The sequence below is a fragment of the Oncorhynchus tshawytscha genome, linkage group LG02 (genome assembly GCF_018296145.1).
Source record: "Oncorhynchus tshawytscha isolate Ot180627B linkage group LG02, Otsh_v2.0, whole genome shotgun sequence".
In the NCBI taxonomy this organism is placed as follows: Eukaryota; Metazoa; Chordata; class Actinopteri; order Salmoniformes; family Salmonidae; genus Oncorhynchus; species Oncorhynchus tshawytscha.
The window spans coordinates 63722349-63738999 of NC_056430.1; the positions used below are offsets into that span (position 1 = coordinate 63722349).

Genomic DNA, 16651 nt, shown 5'->3' on the forward strand with positions numbered 1-16651 from the left:
TATCTCTACCTGCACATGACCATCTGATCATTTATCACTCCAGTGTTAATCTGCTAAATTGTAATTATTCGCCCTCCTCATGCCTTTTGCACACAATGTACAGTGGGCAAAAAAGTATTTCGTCAGCCACCAATTGTGCAAGTTCTCCCACTTAAAAAGATGAGAGGGCTGTAATTTTCATCATAGGTACACTTCAACTATGACAGACAGAATGAGGAAAAAAAATCCAGAAAATCACATTGTAGGATTTTTTATGAATTTATTTGCAAATTATGGTGGAAAATAAGTATTTGGTCAATAACAAAAGTTTATCTCAATACTTTGTTATATACCCTTTGTTGGCAATAACAGAGGTCAAACGTTTTCTGTAAGTCTTCACAAGGTTTTCACACACTGTTGCCGGTATTTTGGCCCATTCCTCCATGCAGATCTCCTCTAGAGCAGTGATGTTTTGGGGCTGTTGCTGGGCAACACGGGCTTTCAACTCCCTCCAAAGATTTTCTATGGGGTTGAGATTTGGAGACTGGCTAGGCCACTCCAGGACCTTGAAATGCTTCTTACGAAGCCACTCCTTCGTTGCCCGGGCGGTGTGTTTGGGATCATTGTCATGCTGAAAGACCCAGTCACGTTTCATCTTCAATGCCCTTGCTGATGGAAGGAGGTTTTCACTCAAAATATCACGATACATGGCCCCATTCATTCTTTCCTTTACACGGATCAGTCGTCCTGGTCCCTTTGCAGAAAAACAGCCCCAAAGCATGATGTTTCCACCCCCATGCTTCACAGTAGGTATGGTGTTCTTTGGATGCAACTCAGCATTCTTTGTCCTCCAAACACGACGAGTTGAGTTTTTACCAAAAAGTTATATTTTGGTTTCATCTGACCATATGAAATTCTCCCAATCTTCTTCTGGATCATCCAAATGCTCTCTAGCAAACTTCAGACGGGCCTGGACATGTACTGGCTTAAGCAGGGGACACGTCTGGCACTGCAGGATTTGAGTCCCTGGCGGCGTAGTGTGTTACTGATGGCTTTGTTACTTTGTTACTTTGGTCCCAGCTCTCTGCAGGTCATTCACTAGGTGTGTGGTTCTGGGATTTTTGCTCACCGTTCTTGTGATCATTTTGACCCCACGGGGTGAGATCTTGCGTGGAGCCCCAGATCGAGGGAGATTATCAGTGGTCTTGTATGTCTTCCATTTCCCAATAATTGCTCCCACAGTTGATTTCTTCAAACCAAGCTGCTTACCTATTGTAGATTCAGTCTTCCCAGCCTGGTGCAGGTCTACAATTTTGTTTCTGGTGTCCTTTGACAGCTCTTTGGTCTTGGCCATAGTGGAGTTTGGAGTGTGGCTGTTTGAGGTTGTGGACATGTGTATTTTATACTGATAACAAATTCAAACAGGTGCCATTAATACAGGTAACGAGTGGAGGACAGAGGAGCCTCTTAAAGAAGTAGTTACAGGTCTGTGAGAGCCAGAAATCTAGCTTGTTTGTAGGTGACCACATACTTATTTCCCACCATAATTTGCAAATAAATTCATTAAAAATCCTACAATGTGATTTTCTAGATTTTTTTTTTCTCATTTTGTCTGTCATAGTTGAAGTGAACCTATGTTGAAAATTTCAGGCCTCTCATCTTTTTAAGTGTGAGAACTTGCACAATTGGTGGCTGACTAAATACTTTTTTGCCCCACTGTATATAGACTTTTTTCCCTTTTTTTCTATTGTGTTATTGACTTGTTTATTGTTTACTCCATGTGTAACTCTGTGTTGTTGTCTGTTCACACTGCTATGCTTTATCTTGGCCAGGTCGCAGTTGTAAATGAGAACTTGTTCTCAACTAGCCTACCTGGTTAAATAAAGGTGAAATAAAAAATGTACAAATGACAGTAGTGAAAAATGATTCCTTAGTTGTTAATTTTCTCGAAATCTAAAGGCACAAACGAGATTCGAGCCAATGTCTTAAGTAGATGACCATGTTATTACTCCAATCTCGTGAAAGTGACAAACTGACACGTTTTAATTTACGTTTAAAAAAACATATGTATATGGAAGAAGTGCCTTTTTATTTGACTGATTGCACATTGATTTGACTGATTGAGCTTAAGCTAGCCAGTCGCCTTAACATCGCCTACATGTGTGATCTGGGTTTTGGATTAGAGAAGCAGTTTCTGCCCATTTTAATACTGTAACGTTACTGTCTTTGGTATCCATTATCTGTCGACTGCATTAAAATGAATATTGGCAAAATGTGATTTGAAGATAGGTGTTAATTGCAAACGTTGGGGGTGGTCACTGTTTGCTTTTGTACATATTTGGTTCCCATCAATTTTGGGGTAAATTGTATTGTTGCTTCTTTCAGTAGACTATTGAGTAGAAGTTGTATCTAATGTAGTGTTCCTGTGTAAACACAACGTGACGTCTAGTACCCGCATTACTGTTTTAAAATGATTGAATAAAGTAATACATTAGCACTTAATTTGGCTCAAGTAATGAAGGTTATTGTAAAAATGGGGTAATAACACGTCAAACTGTGCCAAACAGCTAACATCCGTGACCAAATAAGGAGAAAAAGTAGTACCAGACACATGCGCGTTGATATGTTCCAATGTGTTATGAGCTAGAACACCGTTTTGACTGACATTTCTCTGCCCGGCATTTCTATTTTCGTGTCGCCCTTTTAGATTATCCACTTGTATTTACCACAGATTGGTTTAAAGATATAGACGTAGTTATCATTTGTTACTTTTATACTCTGTATAACCATGCCTGGATTTTCCGACAGAGATCGTGGCAGAGACAGGGGGTAAGTAGGTAACGCTAATGTCTGTTTAGCTAACATCGTTAGCGATGGTTAGTTTTAACGCGAGAACTTAGCTAGCTAGGTACGTTTTGTTTATCCATGCCATTGGCTTGAGGTGCAATGTTAATACGACTTCTTTGAACCCTAATCAAGTGTTAAAGTACATTTTCTTTGATCTAATTGATGTAACAAGCAGGTCGGGCAAATGTTGACAGTTAACATTAGCTAGCTACAATAACGCGTTTTATTTTTTTATTTCACCTAGCAATGGGAGATTCTCAGAGGCCTATGCTATGTTGGATATAATAACCATATTCACCACACTTGCACATCGGCGCATAAAATTATAGTGTGTGATGTTGGTTAAGAACCCTGGCATGTTTGGTCAGCTTGGATGTTGCAAATTGTTTCGAATCAAAATGCCGGCCGGTTCCCTTTGTTCCTCCTCTACCGGCCGGAATTAAAATGGCAGCTAAACTGGTTTAAACGTGACGCAGAAACAAATGTAGTTAAACCTACCACATCTTTGCATGTGTAAGCAAATGGGTCACTGCTGCCCAGCCCTTGATCGTGGCTCTCCGTTACATTACACATGTAATTAAAAGTGCTTTCCTCACCATCTTAAATAAGCATGCCCCATTCAAAAAATGTAGAACTAAGAACAGATATAGCCCATGGTTTACTCCAGACTTGACTGCCCTTGACCAGCACAAAAACATCCGGTGGCGTACTGCATTAGCATCGAATAGCCCCCTCGATATGCAACTTTTCAGGGAAGTTAGGAACCAATATACACAGGCAGTTGGGAAAGCAAAGGTTAGCTTTTTCAAACATACATTTGCATACTGTAGCACAAACTCAAAAGTTCTGGGACACTAAAGTCCATGGAGAATAAGAGCAGCTGCCCACTGCACTGTGGCTAGGAAACACTGTCACCACCGATAAATCCACGATGATAATTGAGAATTTCAGTAAGCAATTTTCAACGCTGGCCATGCTTTCCACCTGGCTACCCAGGTCAACAGCCCTGCACCCCCCACAGCAACTTGCCTAAGCCTCCCCCATTTCTCCTTCACCCAAATTCAGATAGCTGATGTTCTGAAAGAGCTGCAAAATATGGACCACTACAAATCAGCCAGGCTAGACAATCTGGACCCTTTCTATCAACAATGATCCGCCGCAATTGTTGCAATCCTATTACTAGCCTGTTCAACCTCTCTTTCGTATCGTCTGAGATCCCTAAAAAGCCAAGTGAACAAACGGATCACAGACGACTTCAATTCCCACCGTACCTTCTCCGCATCTATAAGTCTTTGCCTTAACTCAGCTCACTGGTCACCATAGCAGCACCCACCCATAGCACTCGCTCCAGCAGGTATATTTCACAGGTTACACCCAAAGCCAACTCCTCTTTGGCCACCTTTCCTTCCAGTTCTTTGCTGCCAGTGACTGGATCAAATTGCAAAAATCGCTGACGCTTGAGACTCATATCTCCCTCACTAACTTTAAGCATCAGCTGTCAATTGTACACAGCCCATCTGTAAATATCCCACCCAACTACCTCATCCACATATTGTTATTTATTTTTTTGCTCCATTGCACCCCAGTAGCTCTACTTTCACATTCATCTTCTGCTCATCTATCACTCCAGTGTTAATGCTAAATTGTAATTAAGTGTTAAGATAAGAGCTACGATGCTCAGTCTTAAAATTTAAATGCATCGATTGCAGAATGGGCTTGGAAACATTAAAACCTTATCTTTCATATTGGCGAAATTGATACACACATTTATTGGGTTCGGGTACCCACACGGCCATGTTACAGCGTTTGTTTACGGAAGAGAGTGGTCTCAGAACACCTGTTTGTAAACGGAAGACAGATGCCACAAACGTGTCGTCACTGAAAACTACTGTCGGCCGTAACTGTTAAATGGTTTACAGCTCGTATATTTTCAATTTGTGAAATTATTTTGACGTATTAAAGTAGACAGATTTGTTTCTATAACCAATTCACGTTTAGATGGAGTGTTTGGCTTCCAGAGCCAATTTGTCAATTAATGAACACTAAGCAGTAACGTTTGCCAAATCTTGGACAAAGGGAACCTAACTTATGTTATGCTAGCTGTTGTAGTACTCATCAAGCCATGCATTCATGGGGAATGTGAGGTATCAGTTCCTCAATGTAGCTTGCATAACTATCTGACTTCAATCCAGCATTCACTGTATGCTCAGTCATCTAACATTAGGATGTTCCCCCTACTATTTCAGGTATGGAGCTGCACCTCGTTTTGGAGGCGGCGGTGGTGGCAGTAGGGGTGGACCCCCTCAGGGGAAATTTGGCAACCCAGGTGAAAGGCTGCGCAAAAAACACTGGAACATGGATGAGCTCCCAAAGTTCGAGAAGAACTTCTACCAGGAGCATCCGGATGTGACCCGCAGACCACCTGTAAGTGACCCAGGCAGTTATTTCCTTTCCATCTGATTTGAGTATGGTCTAAACCTTTTGATCTTTGCCTATGTACAACCTTTTTATGTGTCTGATTGCAGCAAGAGGTGGAGAACTACCTGCGAAGTAAAGACGTAACAGTGAAAGGCAGAGACTGCCCAAAGCCCATGATGAAGTTTCACGAGGCCAATTTTCCAAGTGAGTAAAACCGCTCTTCCACCTTCACTTAAGAACAAGCTGGTTGTATAAAATGGTGGAATTGAATCTCATATGTAATCTAACTTTGTCTTTTTCAGATTATGTGATGGATGTGATTGCCAAACAAGGATGGGCTGAGCCAACTCCTATCCAGGCTCAGGGCTGGCCTCTGGCCCTCAGTGGGAAAGACATGGTGGGCATCGCCCAGACAGGCTCCGGTAAAACCCTTGCTGTAAGTACATTGATTTAAAACTACGCTTAGTAGCATCTTTCTGGTACATATTTGTGCAGTTGAACCATTTGAGCTCTTTTTTTTTTATTTAAAAAAATATATATATATATTTACAGTATCTGCTGCCTGCAATCGTGCACATTCAACACCAGCCATTCTTGGAGCATGGAGACGGACCTATAGTAAGTACACCATAAGCCTCTTGAATAGAGAACATCCCTATTCGTTTTTACAGGGTGAGTCCAGCTGAATAACACTTGTCTCTATCTTTGTTTCTCAGTGTTTGGTGCTGGCCCCGACCCGTGAGCTGGCTCAGCAGGTGCAGCAGGTTGCCGCTGAGTACGGCAGGGCCTCCCGCCTGAAGTCAGTCTGCGTCTATGGTGGAGCCCCCAAAGGACCCCAGATTCGGGACCTTGAGAGGGGTATCTATCCACCACTTTTGTTTTGCTTTCATTTGTTTGCTCAATACGTTGATTCTGTATTAAATAATTTTGGTGATAGAGGCAGACATCTGAGGGAGTGTTGTCCCCCCCCTAGGTGTTGAGATCTGTATTGCCACCCCAGGGCGTCTCATAGACTTCCTGGAGGCTGGGAAGACCAACCTTCGCAGGTGTACTTACCTTGTGCTGGATGAGGCTGACCGTATGCTGGACATGGGCTTCGAGCCCCAAATCCGCAAAATTGTGGACCAAATTCGAGTATGTGGCTTTGACTCTTTGACTCAACGCAATTCCCTTTGCTAGAATTTTTCAGTATAAAGGCTCATTCAATACTTGCTGCTGATTTCAATTGGCAGAATTCCCATTGGACTTTGACAAATCATTGCAGAGTCTGTATACCATGACTAACCTGTACCCCTGCACATTGACTCAGTACAGATAACCCCTGTGTATATAGCCTTGGGATTGTTATTTTGTGTTTTTATGATTTTTATTTTTTTACTTTAGCTTCTTTATTAAATATTTTCTGAACTCTTTCTTGAACTGCATTGTTGGTTAAGTGCTTGTAAGTAAGCATTTCATTGTCAAATCTATACCTGTTGTATTCGGCACATGTGACGACTAGAATTTGATTCGATTTTCCTGTAGGATCAGCCATTTAGTATTTTATCAAATCCTTTAAGTAATCTATTTTCTCTGTTCTCTCAGCCGGATCGTCAGACCCTCATGTGGAGTGCCACCTGGCCCAAGGAGGTGCGCCAGCTGGCTGAGGACTTCCTGAAGCAGTACGTCCAAATCAACGTGGGCGCGCTGCAGCTCAGCGCTAACCACAACATCCTGCAGATAGTGGACGTGTGCAACGACGGCGAGAAGGACGACAAGTGAGTGACCCATTCCTCCTCAGCAAAGCCAAACATCACATTTACACTGCTTCATAATTGAAGGAATTCAAACGGAAGAACTCTTCATTTGTCTCATCCAGGATATAGTGTGAGTCATGTCAATTTGTATCCGATCTCTTGTCTTTTACACTGAAGACTCCTCCGGCTGCTGGAAGAGATCATGAGCGAGAAGGAGAACAAGACCATCATCTTTACCGAGACCAAGAGACGCTGCGATGAGCTCACCAGGAGGATGAGACGAGATGGGTAAGTGTCATCACACTAGTGTCTCATTTAACTGGTAAATCATTCTCCCTGTAATGAGTCATGCCTCTGAAGCCCATGTTTGTTTGTTATAGCTGGCCAGCAATGGGTATCCATGGAGACAAGAGCCAGCAGGAGAGGGACTGGGTTCTCAATGGTATGCCTGAAATATTTTCTATAAAAAAAAAAAAATTATTTGTTTTTTCACAACAATGTTATGGACTTGTATAATTGAAGTCGCTCTTTCCACAGAGTTCAAATACGGCAAGGCCCCCATCCTCATCGCCACCGACGTGGCCTCCCGCGGTCTAGGTCAGTATGGCTTTGGTTAAACCCTCTGGTTGTTTTCCTCAATATTTTCACTTTTTAAAGAAAGTGGTTTTGGCTTTCTTTAACTTCTATGCATTTTCTGAGTTTTTCTCACCTAAAGGTGCAGTCTTTGTGGCAGGGCCTAGGCATGACAAGTCCCAGGCCTCGAGGGGGAAGGAGGACATATTGGAAATGAAGTTGCCCCACTGGCTGCCACCCAGTGGGCCTAGAGAGGTGAAAGCTCTGTGTGCCAGTAATCCTCAAGTCAAAAGGCAGTGTGGCTAAGCCTTGTTTCTGATATCTTTTTTTATTTTTTATACATGACATTATTTGTTCTCTGTCCATGGATTTTTACCTGAAATGCCTTCGTCGAGACGTTTCCAACTCAAACGTTACACACACAAATGCTTGACGTGACCATTTGCCTTGCATGCGTTTTGTAGAGGGCACTGTATTGCAAGTCACTGTTTTGAGATTTGGAGCGATTCTGTTAGTTGCGGAGCTTGTCCCCAAAAAAGCATGGGCGTTGCGAATGTCACAGCTTTCCATTGCTATATATTTTTCTCCCTCGCTCAAAGCACTGGTTTTCTTGAAATGGAGAGAGCAGTTTTCAACTTACAGTTGTCGAATCGAAATTGATGAGAAACTGGCACGTGTTTAAGGGGCTATGGGAACATCTAGAGAAAGTGAAAATAGAAGAGCTTCAAAAACCAAAGTTCCTCCCTCGCCTGCTTTTTAAAGTCATGTCGAGACCTGCCAACGAGAGACATTTTCTCAAGTGAACGAACACTGGCTTCTGGGAAGATCTTGCCTAGACGAGACTGATGGGGGCGGGGTGCTCTATGCTCTCTGAGGGGCACCACAGGGGTCAATACTTGGACCTTTTTCATTTTTGCCTTTTTTGGGTCCCCCCTCAAATTAGTACTTGGTCTATTCGGTCTTGGCAAGACGTGCAGTGAGGCCTTTATTAGCAAGCTTCTCATGAGTGTGTACTGGGAAAAAGGACCTTCAGAACCCATACCAACTGAAAGGTCCTATATTGGCACACGAGGAGGCAACAGTGCACATAGCGGCCCTACTGCGTAGAAGCTCCTGGATGTCACTTGACAATTTGTGGGGGAGTTCGCTGCATTGGGAAAGGACTAGTGAATGCATACTCCTTAATGGTAAGACTTCAAATCCAGTTCTTTTCCTCCCCTGGTTAAAAAAGGGAGGGAGAATGCCATTTTTTGATATGGTAAGCAAACGGAGTGTGCATCTCGTTTCTCTCTTCCCACAGTAGTATTCCCATGGAGTAGAACGTTTTTCTTGGATTGTGTTGGTTAACCCCGTTCTTTGCAGCTCAGCTAAGTATCCAGTCTCTGGAACCTTTTAGCTCTCCATTCTCTATGCTAACCTTGTCCTTTGGTCTTGCTGTTGTGGTGTGCAAAATCCTGTATGGTGTCCTTTTTGCCACACTGCAACACTTTACAGATGTGGAGGATGTGAAATTTGTCATAAATTATGACTATCCTAACTCCTCTGAGGACTATATCCACCGCATTGGACGCACGGCCCGCAGTCAAAAAACAGGCACCGCCTACACCTTCTTCACCCCCAACAACATGAAACAGGCCAGTGACCTCATAGCTGTGCTCCGTGAAGCTAACCAGGCTATCAACCCCAAGCTCCTCCAGATGGCAGAGGCCAGAGGAGGTAATTCCTATGGCGGGTGAGATGCGAACAAGGCTGTGGTTACATCTGCAGACATTTCGATTTTATAGATTAGACATCTATTTGAAGGGTTTTGGGGCACAGCTTCTTAAAAATTAAATACGAAGATGGCCCACCTTGTTCTCACCTATCATTTTAGTTTAAATGTCTTTGACACCCATCACTGCTACCAGTCTCACCACTGCCCTGTCTCTTGTTTTTGTCTTGTTTTCCAGGTCGTGGCGGGGGGGGAAGAGGTGGCTTTAGGGATGACCGGCGAGATAGGTATTCTGGGGGGAGGAGTTACGGTGGTGGTGGTGGTGGTAGTTACAGGGACAAGGATAGTGACAGGGGGTTCGGTGGGGGACCAAAGAGTGCCTTCGGCACAAAAACCCAAAATGGAGTGGGCTACGGGGGTAGCACCTATGACAAGGGCGCTAGCTCTGGCGGTAGCTACGGCAACAGCTACGGCAGCAACGGACAGGCTAGCTTCGGCGCCACCAACCAGGTGGGTGCGTTCGGAGGCCAGAACTTCCAGGCCCCTCCACAGTTTGGAGCTGCACAGGCGGCTGCCCCAAACGGCATGGGTCGTCCGCCATTCCCCTTTAACCCACAGGCACAGCAGTCCCAACAACCCCCACCCATGGTACCCTACTCTATGCCTCCCCCTTTCCCACAGTAACTGAATAGGTGTAGATTGTGTGCACAATTCACAACCAAACCACAATATTTTTTCCCCCTCGTCTTTAAATCTTTTATTATTATTATCCTCTGTACTGTAACTTTTTTTTGCTTACAGCAGGGTTGGAATTCTTCAGTAACCCCAAGCATTGAAATGAGTCCCAATGGGGGCTGTTGAAGTGCATCTAACTGGTGCACATCTCCTTGACTGTTTTTTATTTGTTACATTCCTCAGTAATTTATTTTTACTAAGTAATGCAGATTTTGAGTTAGTGGTATGTTTAAAGTGATATGTTAAGATCTTACTTGGGGGACATGCATGGGCCTTCAAATAAAACAATTAAATTGAAGTTTTGTGGTGGTTCATTCTTCTATTGAATATTCATTCAGCATTTAATCTTCGTGGATTTGATTTTAAAACAATTCAATCATCCCACAAAAGAATATAGCAAACATTCCTAATTGCACAAGTATAACCGTAAGGTAACAAGTTAAAGATGAGAACTTGTTTTGTTGTCATGTCGACACGGAAGTGACGTAGACAGCTTTACTTCCGGGTGCGCTTAGTTTACGCTTTACACATGGTTGCAAGTATTTTAGAAATAGAGGAGTATTTATATTACGTTGCCAGGCTTTGCCGAAACTACTCGTGGTATAATTCGCAGGTGTCCTTGTCTAACGTGATTTCAGCCTGGGAATTACTTCTAAAATGTGAGACCGCACGCAATGCATTGCTAGGTTAATTGCAGCTTGACGCGTGCCTAACTTCTTTTCAATAACGGAATGAGTGACTACCAAACATGCTCACTTACTGTGTTAGACGACTTATCTGGAGATGTGAGAATATAGCAAGAACCTCACACTGCTGCAGGGTAGCTTTTGCACGTCAGCACTGCAGTACTGCAACTCCTGTCAGGTCTGTCGCTGAGGACTCCGACCATACCAAAACATTGATGCAGCTATGCACTGACAGGTATTACATAGCTTCTGGCCAACTTCATAGAGATTCTTTTCAGCGCGGAACCAACTGTGGATATGGACCACTTGGTATGGAACTTAAAAAGAACATTCTTGAACAGTGGTGGAACTCAGTGATAGGGTTCAGGGCCGAGGTGTTTGGGATAAGCACTCTACACGCTAGTAAGGACAGAACAACCGAGAGGGATGGACAATTGAGGGTTGTTGACACCGAGAACCTACGTCAAATACTTTCCCAGAGAGAGCTAAGCAAGGACCAACTTATTCAGAAGCTACAGACTCATATCCAGAATGGTGCATCTCTTCGAACTAGTCTTTTCCAAGGTAACTATCATTGGGTGTTGTATTGTACACCTCTGCTATTTTTACTTGTGTGCATGCTTCAGGACATAAATCAACTCGTATAGTTTAAATTAAATTCAACGTTGGGTTTCCAGGCTAACATGGTCAATGCTCCCCCCCACCCCCCTCCAGGTGCTTTGGAGCAATATGTACCCTCTTTGGAACTAGTGAACCGAAAGTTGCCGTTCGGCCTGGCTGAGACCGGATTGTGCTTCCAGCCATCAGGTGGACCTAGTTGGTGAGGCTAACTCCTTCCTTAAATCACATGAACTATTCACCTGCACTGTGATCAGTTACCATTGTGCTTATTCAAAGTGCAAATAGGTTAAATCTATGCTAAATTAAATCTAAGTCATATGTTCTTGTTTTGTTTGGGATGGCAGATTGCTATAATAACACCTGGGCATAGCAGACTAAAGAGTAGTTGTGCTCTTTAAAGGTAGACTCAGCGAGATGACGTACATTCAGAAAGTAAAAAGCATAGTGGTTCAATTCCTGCAACAACTAAGAGCGCTGAAGCGCGAGGTTCAACTTCTCCACTGTTTTGGTCCCGTACCTATGACATTCCAACAGCATGACTCGACCCTGTGCGTATGCACTGTGTGTGACTGTCTGAGCAAAGTCTTGTATATCGCTCAACTCAATATCTGCGGTGCTGCTCGTGGCAACGTCGTTTTGTAGAGTCTACCTTTAACCCCTATTCTGTGTGTCAATTCCTGGCAGCCCAGATGAAGTTACCCAGTCCTCTTTGGTGTGGTTCTGCTCGCCCCGCACCTCCTCACAGTGGTTGGACTACTGGGCACGGCATCGGCTGCAGTGGTGGAGAAAGGTGGGTCACTTTCTGATCCAATTTCAATACGTTGTGGTCAAGATCAGTTTCTGTCTGCAAATGAATCTGAATCTTGATTTGAAGTCAAGAAGCTTCTGGTAGGCTAATTGACATCATTTGAGTCATTTGGAGGTGTACCTGTGGCTGTATTTCAAGGCCTACCTTCAAACTCAGTGCCTCTTTGCTTGACATAATGGGAAAATCAAAAGAAATCAGCCAAGACGTCAGAAAAAAATGGTAGGTCTCCACAAGTCTGGTTCATCCTTGGGAGCAATTTCCAAACGCCGGAAGGTACCACGTTCATCTGTACAAACAAAAGTATGCAAGTGTAAACACCATGGGACCACACAGCCGTCGTACCGCTCAGGAAGGAGACGCGTTCTGTATCCTGATGAATGTACTTTGGTGCGAAAAGTGTAAATCAATCCCAGAACAACAGCAAAGGACCTTGTGAAGATGCTGGAGGAAACAGGTACAAAAGTATCTATATCCACAGTAAAAGAGTCCTATATGGACAGCCTGAAAGCCCACTCAACAAGGAAGAAGCCACTGCTCCAAACCGCCATAAAAAAGCCAGACTACGGTTTGCAACTGCACATGAGGGCAAAGATTGTACTTTTTGTAGAAATGTCCTCTGGTCTGATGAAACAAATATAGAACTCTTTGGCCATAATGACTATCGTTATGTTTGGAGGAAAAAGGGGGAGGCTTGCAAGCCGAAGAACATCATCCCAACCGTGAAGCACGGGGCTGTTCCAATTTCAATACGTTGTGGTCAAGATCAGTTTCAATGTCTGCAAATGAATCTGAGTCTTGATTTGAAATTTATAGAAACAATATTGTTTCTATGTTGATATTTGTAATACTGAAAGACAACATGACTTAATGTGGATGGTAAAGTACTTTTCTCTAATCTCATCTCTCTGTCCATCCAATCCTGTCCCTCCATTCATCTATGATCCAGTTTGCCCTGGGCCCGTCCGACTTCAGCTGCAGTGACATAACAGAAGAGGAGCTGGCAGGCCGGGCGTCTCGTGGTGTGAAAATTGTGTACAATTTCCCATGGGGCCAAGAGGCCCTGGAGACTCTGTTGAGCCGAGGGGATGCAGAGTTGCTGCAGACACACAAGAGCGCTCGCAACAAACTACAGGTCAGTGTAATGATGCCTTCTTCTGCAGGGACAAAACTGCAGTTAATACCCTATCCCTCTTATGCTGTTACTATAAAACAACTTAGGAGGTGATCTTAATCATTTTTCACAATATGTCAGTTGCACAGGAGGCTGCTGAGGGGAGGACGGCTAATAACAATGGCTGGAATGGAATGATATTAAACACATGGAAACCATGTGTTAGATTTGTGCGATACCATTCCAATAGTTCTGTTCCAGCCATTACTCTGAGCCCATCCTCCCCAATTAAGGTGCCACTGGTCGCCTGTGGTCAGTTGTGTGGCGGCAGGTAGCCTAGCAGTTAGAGCATTATGCCATTAACCATAAGGTCTCTGGTTTGAATACCCAAGCTGACAAGGTGAAGAATCTCTGTGCCCTTGAGCAAGGCACTTAACCCTAATTTGCTCCAGGTGTGTTGTACATCTATGATGCCCTAACACGCAAAAAGGCAGTAACTGCTAATTTGGTCAAAAATGAGTTAATATCATTCTTGCTACGTTAAATACATGCTTAATGATGTGGACAAGTATCCTGCCTCTGTTTTGGAGAAAATGTGGGTCATATTAGTAGTAACTGCACTAGGTTTCTGTGAAACCAGAGTAAATAAAAGCAATTTTTGTCAGTTCCACGCTATGAGCAGGTACTGCCTTTTTTGCTTGGTAGGGCAGTATAGCAGACCCTGTAATACACCGGATAAGTCTAGTGAAATGTGTTGTATGTGACAATAAACATATTTTTGTTATTAAAGTAAGATGGTATTAATCATATCAATGCTCTATATTTTTTCTGTCTGTCATGCACAGTGCCTAGATGGAAGGAAGTCAGTCGTCCCCTATGCCATCTCCGTAACTGGAAACCTAGAGCGAGGAGTGTTGGCGTACCTGTACAACTCACTCCAGCAAGTGAAGAAAGTCGACAGCAAACAGAGGCTACAGCAGAGAAAGGTGAGACGCCTAAGTCCTTTCCACATGAGCTTTCGTTTGGTTACGTCTCTGATAACACGGGTGAGAACATGAGCATCCAACATCTTACTTCTGATTTTTGAACTGATGGAAATGGTTAGAATGTGCTACACACACTGACTTCTTGTTGCCCTTGTAGGTTTTGAAGCTCCATCCTATTTTGTCTCCAGTCAAAGTGGCCTTGGACATGGGAAGGGGAGCCACTGTGGAACTAAGACAGGTAGGAAACTATTGAGATATACACACATTTATTCAATATAACTTCTAAAATTATATTCTACATCTTAGGTTTGTGAAGGCTTGCTGAAGGAGTTCTTGGAAGGGGGAGTCTCTGCATGGCCTGGATATATTGAAACCATGCCAACCTCAATGGAGCAGCTGAATACAAAGTAAAACTTCTTCATACCATGATAGTATATTTCTTTATGTTGTGGTTTATCATTTCATCTAACGGATTTCATGTGTTGTCTACTGTTTGGATACATTCTGAATACAATAGAATTTTGACATCAAAAGCCACACCTATTTAGTGGCCATGCAATTTGGTGTATACAGAATTATGTAACATGTTGACGTTTGACTTCACTGAAGGTGATCTCGATAGCTGTACTGTTTCCCTGTGGGGACCCAACTGTAAGTATGTTTGGTGCCTGTGTGCCCAGGTATGACGAGATGGGGGTGCTGTTCACTGTGGTGATCAGTGACAACACGCTTGAGAGTGGCCTACTGCAGGTGCGCAGCCGCGACACCACCATCAAGGAGACCATGCACATCTCCGAGGTCAAGAACTTTCTGGCCAGATACATATCTGCTGCACAGAACATATGAGGGAGTAATATTAATGTCCCGTGTGAACCGGGTTAGCATGGATTACATTTGTTTTGGAACCGGACTGCCTCCCGGGCGTGAGCCAGGTGCCCCATTTTAGCCATTGGTGAATTCAGCTTTAAAACGAAGGGACGTAGATTAAGCAAGGATACTAGATGTTATATGGATCTGAACGATGCTGTCTTGTTGACAACATGGCCGAGTGGTGCAGATTACTGTTTTATTTGAGAAGGGTGCTCCTCCCTCACCGCTTTGACCATTCACGTCACATGCCATAGCACGGTGCACTTAATCAAACTCCCTCATTGATTGAAAACTGACATTTGGCAAAATGTCAAAGGAGACTGTCAAAGAATGGGGTGGTGGGCCCTCATGGGCAGCAGGAAAGCTGTCTATATGTGTTTTATGTTTTGGATAACTAGCTCAAAGCCAATTTGACTATCTAGGATACTATATTAAAAGTTGTAAATCATTTTCACTTTGTGGTTGTCATTTTGTTGTCAAAGTGTCACTCAAATGCTGTCATATCAGTAGCAAATTCTCATATGAAACCTTTTCGACGGGTCAACAAAACATGATTGTGTGTGTGTGTGTGTGTGTGTATATATATATATATATATACACACACAGTCGAAGTCGGAAGTTTTACATACAGGTTGTCATTAAAACTCGCTTTGCAACCACTCCACAAATTTCTTGTCAATAAACTACAGTTTTGGCAAGTCTGTTAGGACATCTACTTTGTGCATGACACAAGTAATTTTTCCAACAATTGTTTACAGACAGATTATTTCACTTATAATTCCCTGTGTCACAATTCCAGTGGGTCAGGAGTTTACATACACTAAATTGACTGCCTTGAAACAACTTGCAAAATTCCAGAAAATTGTCATGGCTTTAGAAGCTTCTGACATCATTTGAGTCATTTGGAGGTGTACCTGTGGATGTATTTCAAGGCCTACCTTCAAACTCAGTGCCTCTTTGCTTGATATAATGGGAAAATCAAAAGAAATCAGCCAAGACGTTAGAAAAAAATGGTAGACCACAAGTCTGGTTCATCCATGGGGGCAATTTCCAAACGCCTGAAGGTACCACATTCATCTGTACAAACAAAAGTACGCAAGTATAAACACCATGGGACCACGCAGCCATCGTACTGCTCAGGAAGGAGACGCGTTCTGTCTCCTAGAGATGAACGTACTTTGGTGCGAAAATGCAAATCAATCCCAGAACAACAGCAAAGGACCTTTTGAAGATGCTGGAGGAAACGGGTACAAAAGTATCTATTTCCACAGTAAAATGAGTCCTATACCTATATCATACCTGAGAGGCCACTCAACAAGGACGAAACCACTGCTACAAACCGCCATAAAAAAGCCAGACTACGGTTTGCAACTGCACATGAGGGCAAATATTGTACTTTTTGTAGAAATGTCCTCTGGTCTGATGAAACAAATATAGAACTCTTTGGCCATAATGACCATCGTTATGTTTGGAGGAAAAAGGGGGAGGCTTGCAAGCCGTGAAGCACGGGGTGGCCACATTATGTGGGGGTGCTTTGCTGCAGGAGGGACTGGTGAACTTCACAAAATAG

At 43.3% G+C, this 16651-nt stretch overlaps 2 protein-coding genes across 3 annotated transcripts; both read left to right on the forward strand.

Annotated features, from left to right (window-relative positions):
• The first annotated feature begins 2601 nt into the window (after positions 1-2601).
• Positions 2602-10297, forward strand: LOC112245799 (probable ATP-dependent RNA helicase DDX5). 2 transcript variants are annotated; one of them, XM_042302434.1, is made up of 13 exons: positions 2602-2808; positions 5073-5250; positions 5352-5448; positions 5547-5680; positions 5797-5862; positions 5961-6102; positions 6218-6378; positions 6829-7001; positions 7158-7268; positions 7361-7422; positions 7518-7577; positions 9048-9269; positions 9503-10297. In XM_042302434.1, exons 1-13 carry the CDS (start codon positions 2768-2770, stop codon positions 9946-9948), a joined length of 1893 nt encoding a protein of 630 aa, XP_042158368.1. In that variant the 5' UTR covers positions 2602-2767; the 3' UTR covers positions 9949-10297. The 2 variants fall into 2 exon arrangements, with proteins under 2 accessions (XP_042158368.1, XP_042158369.1); XM_042302435.1 differs by having other exon boundaries at positions 9048-9285; positions 9503-9683.
• Positions 10298-10429: 132 nt separating this feature from the next.
• Positions 10430-15531, forward strand: polg2 (polymerase (DNA directed), gamma 2, accessory subunit). The gene is made up of 8 exons (XM_024413965.2): positions 10430-11249; positions 11400-11505; positions 11991-12096; positions 13061-13246; positions 14071-14211; positions 14369-14449; positions 14518-14618; positions 14892-15531. Exons 1-8 carry the CDS (start codon positions 10748-10750, stop codon positions 15055-15057), a joined length of 1389 nt encoding a protein of 462 aa, XP_024269733.1. The 5' UTR covers positions 10430-10747; the 3' UTR covers positions 15058-15531.
• The last annotated feature ends 1120 nt before the right edge of the window (positions 15532-16651 follow it).

What these genes read in the sequence shown, in the direction of transcription:
- LOC112245799 (XM_042302434.1), top strand. Translation starts at nt 2,768, where the DNA reads ATGCCTGGATTTTCCGACAGAGATCGTGGCAGAGACAGGGG. An exon ending in TCACGAGGCCAATTTTCCAA is followed by an intron (nt 5,449 to 5,546) that starts GTGAGTAAAACC and finishes TGTCTTTTTCAG; the next exon opens with ATTATGTGATGGATGTGATT. An exon ending in GATGGCAGAGGCCAGAGGAG is followed by an intron (nt 9,270 to 9,502) that starts GTAATTCCTATG and finishes CTTGTTTTCCAG; the next exon opens with GTCGTGGCGGGGGGGGAAGA.
- polg2 (XM_024413965.2), top strand. Translation starts at nt 10,748, where the DNA reads ATGCTCACTTACTGTGTTAGACGACTTATCTGGAGATGTGAGAATATA. An exon ending in CCATCAGGTGGACCTAGTTG is followed by an intron (nt 11,506 to 11,990) that starts GTGAGGCTAACT and finishes AATTCCTGGCAG; the next exon opens with CCCAGATGAAGTTACCCAGT. An exon ending in GCGCTCGCAACAAACTACAG is followed by an intron (nt 13,247 to 14,070) that starts GTCAGTGTAATG and finishes TGTCATGCACAG; the next exon opens with TGCCTAGATGGAAGGAAGTC.